The 6,055-nt window shown below is 59.2% G+C and overlaps 1 protein-coding gene across 1 annotated transcript in view; it reads right to left on the bottom strand.

Annotated features, from left to right (window-relative positions):
- The window catches only part of Deptor (DEP domain containing MTOR interacting protein), a 19,962-nt gene extending 15,347 nt beyond the window's left edge, over positions 1–4,615 (bottom strand). Inside the window, exons 1-4 of the mRNA XM_033758930.1 lie at positions 4,563–4,615; positions 2,993–3,509; positions 2,558–2,681; positions 2,305–2,425 (exon numbers count right to left, since the gene is read on the bottom strand). Coding sequence (XP_033614821.1) covers positions 2,305–2,425; positions 2,558–2,681; positions 2,993–3,509; positions 4,563–4,586 — 786 coding nt within the window. The 5' untranslated portion in view covers positions 4,587–4,615. The remainder of the gene's footprint in view (positions 1–2,304; positions 2,426–2,557; positions 2,682–2,992; positions 3,510–4,562) is intronic.
- Between the last annotated feature and the right edge of the window lie 1,440 nt (positions 4,616–6,055).

A 6,055-nucleotide genomic window follows, 5' to 3' on the forward strand; every position in this document is an offset into this window, starting at 1 on the left:
GGGGAGCAGAGCGCAGAGGCTGGGAGGGGCAGTCTCGCCTGGGAGCTGGGCCTGCGGCAGCACCAAGCAGGGAGCAGCAAAGGAAGTGGTCACCCAGGTAGGCGGGAGGCCGAGGCAGGAGCATCTCTGCGAGTTCAAGGCTGCGGAGTGAGCCCGGGACCAGCTGAGCTACATGGAAAGACCCTGTGTCAGACATACTGAATCCCAAAAGAGCTCTCAGAGAGCCCGCGTCCACACGACGACGCATGACCTTGTGCACACGGCAACCCCTTTCCCGGCTGGTTGTTGAAACATCCGATTGCCCGGTGGTTTGGACTCGGTTTCTTCCATCTCGCCAGTCCCGGGACCCCCGCTCCCCCCAGGAAGGACGCGTGCGCCTCGTCGCAGGCTCGGTGCCGCCGAACCCAGGCCCACGGTCCACACCCGGGACGAGCCGCTCCCTCAGAGACCCGGGCCAGGAGGGAGGCGAAGCGCAGAGAGGCCCCACACCTGCCCTGCTGGGGCAGAGCACCAGACACCAGCACACGCCGGGAAGGGCCGGGGTCAGCTCAGCGGCACCGCACCGGCCCCGCAAGCGCAAGGTCCCGGGTTCGATCCCCGGGCACCAAAGAAGACAGAAGAGGGTGAAATGGAAAGACCTGAGTTCGTCTTTCCTGGCGGACGGGCCAGGGACACCGCCTACTGCTGCCCCCACTGTGACAGCGCTCCTCACGCATCCTAAGCGGAATCATAGCTTCTGTCTATTATTTTCTTATTTTACTTAGTTTTGCTTTGATACAGGGTCTCGCTATGTATCCCAGGCTGACCTGGAACTCACTACATAGCTCAAACTCTCAGAGATCCTCCTGCCTCAGTCTCCCAGATGCTGGGAGGTGTGCACCACCGCACCCAGCAACCTATGTCTATTTTATGACTGATATCTTTCATCTATCATAAAAAGTCATTTTTATCATTTAAAAGTCCAAGCACGCCAGCCAGGGACAGAGATGCACACCTTCATCCCAGCATGGGGGTGCCGAGGCAGGAGGATCAGCAGTCCAAGCCCAGCTTGGGCAACTTAGTGATATAGTGAAACTCCATCTTGAAATAAAAAGTAAGAAAGACCCAAGGTTCAGTCCCAGAACCAAAACAAAATGAAAAAAAAAAAAAAACCCCAAGGAAATGAAAAAGAAAAAGGTTTCCACACTGGAAATCAAACAAGACTGATTAAAATACTTTTTTTTCAACCAGGTGTGGTGGTGCACGCCTGTAATCTCAGCCCTGGGGAGGCTGAGGCAGGAGGATCACCTTGAGTTCAAATGTGAGCTACTGGTGAGGCTCTGTCTCAAACAACAACAAACAACATTTTCTTTAACCCTGGCTGGCTCCGTCTCCAGGCCCACATCGATCATTAAACCTCTGCGGCTCCCTCCTCCCTCTGCAATGGGACCCACTGTGCCTGCGGGGCAGTGGCTGGGCTGACTGGGGCCACAGAGATAACCTGGGGCCCGGTGCTGACAATGCAACCAAAAAACCAAACACAACAAACAAACTCATAGGTTTAGCAAGGAAAGTACAAGTTGCAGCTCGAGGTCATGTTGACAGCTCAGCGATTGTCAGCAGTGCTGGGGACGAACCCAGGCCGGAGCGGGGAGGCCGGGCCCCTTTCACGGTTTTATTTACATTATTGCCCCTGTTGTTACTCATTTACAACACTGGGGTTAGAAGCCGAGGCTGCACACCCGGCAGACACCACGCCCCAGCTCCCTGCTTTTCTTCTGAACTTTGGGACAGCGACTCACTAAATTGCCAAACTGCCCAGGCTGGGCCTGAATCAGGGATCCTCCTGCCTCAGCCTCCCGTGCGGTAGGAAGACAGGCCTGTGCCACTGCACCCGGCTGGGATTTGAGTCCTGAGATCTGGTTTTGTCAGAGACAACAACCCAGGTCAGAAGGGCAGAGTCCCAAAAGCACAGCTGTGCAGCTTCGTGTCCTGCAGGCCACAGTGGGCCACATCGTGAGACCCCAGGACACAGCGGAGCCGGGCGGATTGGCCCTGGGCCCCGAGCTCCCGCACAGCACCTGCGTTTCCTCCAGGGTGCCGCTGGGCGTAACCTGAAAATCTTCTGATGCTCGCTCATTCGAAGGGAGGCTGTGTCTTATAGGAAATGATTTCCCTCAGCAAATCGCCTTTTGTTTTGTGTGGTTTTTTTAAGTCAGGGTCCGTCATGCAAGCCCGGCTGGGTGGAGCTAAGGGTGACCCTCCTGTCTCATCCTCACCAGTGCTGGGGCTACAGGCGTGCCCACCAGGCCAGGCACAACCTACTGAAGGACACGGAAAGGGGACGCTGTTGACAACCTGCAGCAGCAGGGCAGCGGTGTGGGCTTGGAGGAAAAGTACAGACTGGGCACAGTGGTGGCCGCCTGTCACCTGAGCCCTCGGGAGGCTGAGGCAGGAGGGTCGCAGAGTTTTGGGCCAGCCTGGGCTGCACAGCGAGGTCCTCTCCCAAAACAGAAAGCAGCCAGTAAGGAAGGAAGCTCTTGCAGCTGCCTCAGTTCCCAGCAGCCCCCCCACCTACTTCTCATACAGCCGCTGACCCCGCACGAAGGCCTGGACCTCGGCGTCCCGCGGGAAGGTGCCATCGTCCTTGCGGAAGCGGTAGAAGAGCTTGACGTCCTTGAACTCCTTGTGCTCATCACACACTGCGGGAGGGGACAGCACTCCGTGAGGCGGCCTCTGGCCTGGGGTGACTAACGCGCCCAGCGAGAGTTGGCCTCAGGGATGCGGATGCCAAGCTGAGCCAGGTGGTGGCGCACAGGAGGCTGAGGCAGGAGGGTCACCAGCTGGGGCTACACAGCGAGACTCTCCCCGTCTCAAAGGATCAACCACCAAAGAAGGTGCAAAACCCACACCTGCGGGCCCGGGTGGGCCACGGCTGGGAAGAGGCTCGAGGAGCTGTTTAAAGCTTTTACTCCTCCCCGGAGATCTGTGCGGAGCCCCGCCTGGCCCTCACCGTGGTGCACGATGCCCCGGTCCGCCAGCTTCTGCATCAGCGCCACTGCCGTCTCGCGGTCTGCAGCCTCCCTGTGCTCGATCAGCCAGTCAATGAGCTCCCGGGCCACGAAGCAGTTGGGGTAGGTCTTGAGGTGGTGGCGCCGGTCCTTGATGACCTTCTCCTCATGCAGCCTCAGCCTGCGGAGGGCGGCGCTCGTGAGGACTCTGTGTGCCGGGTCCCCGGGGCTGGAGACCACGTGGGCGGACACAGACGGGGTCTCACTGCGGCCCGTGATCGCACAGCGATCCTCCTGCCTCAGCCTCCCGAGCGCCGGATGACCGGCGTGCCTGAGTTCACAGCTAGGTGCCTGTGGGCACCTGTCATCAGCCAGCTGGAGGGTCAGAAGTTTGGGCCCCGAGTTCGAGTCCAGCCTGGACCACAGGACACGACCCGGGTGGCAAAACAAAACATCGCAGCACCGCCAACAGAGGCTCCCTCGGATTCGGGCGAGGCTCCCATGTGAGGAGATAGAAATCTGAGGACAGGCAGGGCAGTCAGCACCATTATTACACGAATTACAAGCCGCAAGGACAAATGACAGGGCTGAGGACGCAGTTCCCGCTGAGGCAGTGACACAGGAAGCAGCAAGCGCTCACTGCCGGACTGCAGCTAAGGCTGAGCCCCTCCCAGACCTGGGGCTGCCTGGGGCGGCTTCAAGGAGGAAAAGGAGGCTGAGGCAGGAGGATCGCTGAGAGCTCGAAGCCACTTGGGCTACAGTGTGACCCTGCCTCAAAAAAATTAAAAATTGAAGAAAACCCCCTTTAAAAATCAATGGGAAGTCTCATAATTTAGAAGGAAAGAGGAAGAGTTGGCACCACAGGGGACAGACACGTGTGGTGGAAGCTGGGCACGGAAAGCCGCCAGTGGCGCGGGCAGAGGAAGCTGGGGCCACACTGCATGCGGCGTGGTCTCCTCACTCCCCACCTTGCACAGGGGCCTTGTCACTGACCTCGAACTCACAGGGATGCTCCTGCCTCAGCCTCCTGAGAGCCAGAATTCCAGGGGCACCACACTTCCGGAGCCAGTGGGAGCCGGGTGGAGGTCCGGGAAGAGGAAGCGGGGGCAGAGCCCGAGCGGAGCTGCCCCAGGACCAAATGGACCAGCAGCCAGCGCCATTCCCAGCCAGGGGGGCCACTGTCTACACCGCGAAAGCACTCAGGGCTGCCAGGCTTGGGGACTACTGGACCGGCCTGCAATCCCAGCACTCTGAGGCCGAGGCAGGAGGATCGCCAAGGGTCTGAGGCCAGCCTGGGCTCTGAAGACCAAACACAGTACCAGTGTCTTCCGGAGCCCAGGGCTGTCAGGTCTCCCTGAGCGACAGCACAGGCCTTGGCAGACACAACCAGGCGGTTATTGTTGTTGTTGTTGTTGTCTTGAGACAGAGTCTCGCTGTGTAGTCCCGGCTGGCCTCAAACTCGAGGGGACCCTCCCGCCTCAGCCTCCCTCCCGAGTGCCGGATTCCAGGATGTGCCACCGTGCCCAGTAGACTCAGTTTCCTCAAAGCACAGCCCCCCAGGAATAAACTCACTTCCCCAGCAGAGCAGAAAAGCATTTGTCTACTGTTTGTTCCGTTTTCCTTAGGGTTAGGTTTTCAGGTCCCAGCCCAGGCAACATAAAATTGCAGCCAGGCGCCCCTCACGGCGGGACTCGCGGTGGCTTTGGCTGAAGACCCCAGGCACCGAGGAAGCCGGTTATTAACTGCTGTCCCGACCCAGGCGGGAAGCCAGGGCCACAGCTGCTACTCAGCGTGCTAAATGCCAACAGGTCCACCTGGTTTCAAAAGTTAAGCTGAGCTCGGTGGTGCACGTCTCTCATCCCCAGCACCCAGGAGGCTGAGGCAGGAGGATCACCCTGAGTTCAAGGGCAGTCTGGACTACAGAGTCTAAAAAAAAAAACAAACAAACCAAAACCACTTTAAATAAAAAGGCAAATAAGTTTATCCAACAGAGGACTTTAAGTCAGGAGAGCTATGCTTCTGTTTCTTTGTTAGAAACTTCTACAGGAGGCCAAGTTTTGACCCCTTTTAACCTGGATCACACTTGTTTCTTACTATTTTTCCTGTGCTGTTTTGAGACGAGGTCTCACTATGTAAACCGCTGGGCCTTGAACTCACAGCAATCCTCCTGCCTCAGCCTCCCAGGGCAGGATGACAGCGTGGGGCTGGGCCACACACTTTCAAACTCAACCAGGATCAGAGCTGGGCCTTCCCCTAGGCAGGCTCAGCCTGGCGAATTCTGTCTCCCACAGTTCCTTCCTCCCAACCCTGCCCCTCCCCCTGGGCCCTGCTCCTCCGAGCCACGGAGCCCAGCCAGGAGCAATCCTCCTGCCTCAGCCTCCCAGGGCAGGATGACAGCGTGGGGCTGGGCCACACACTTTCAAACTCAACCAGGATCAGAGCTGGGCCTTCCCCTAGGCAGGCTCAGCCTGGCGAATTCTGTCTCCCACAGTTCCTTCCTCCCAACCCTGCCCCTCCCCCTGGGCCCTGCTCCTCCGAGCCACGGAGCCCAGCCAGGAGACAGCGAATGATTTATGGCCATGCGGGGGGCAGCTCCAGGGCCAGCCTGGACACACACGCTGGGTTTTGCCTTGTTTTACTTTTGAGACAGGGTCTCTCTATGTAGTCCAGGCTGGTCTCAAACTAGCTGCGACCCTCCTGCCTCAGCCTCCCCAGGGAGGGCTGGGGTCACAGGTGTGCGCCCCACGCCGGGCCTGATTCCCAGGGAAAAGGACAGGTAGGAAGGAGGGAGGCCCCGGAGTTGGGCTTGGCCCGGGTCGTGACACCGGCCAAGTGCTATTCTCCAGCAGCCAGTGCCAAAGCCGCCCTGCAGACCCGGACGTAGCTCCACCATGGCCTCCTGCGGACGCAAAGTAAGACTGAAGGTGTGCCACGACGGCCAGGGCGCGGGGGGCTCTTCGCGTGGAACCGGCACCAACGACCACAGGGCGCGCCCCGTGGACTCCGCCGCTTCTGCGCCTCTGCTGTCCCAAGACGGGGTCTCCTGGGGCAGCGCAGGCGGGCGC

Source organism: Fukomys damarensis, unplaced genomic scaffold, assembly GCF_012274545.1.
Source record: "Fukomys damarensis isolate Sample0158 unplaced genomic scaffold, DMR_v1.0_HiC HiC_scaffold_5, whole genome shotgun sequence".
Lineage (NCBI taxonomy): Eukaryota > Metazoa > Chordata > Mammalia > Rodentia > Bathyergidae > Fukomys > Fukomys damarensis.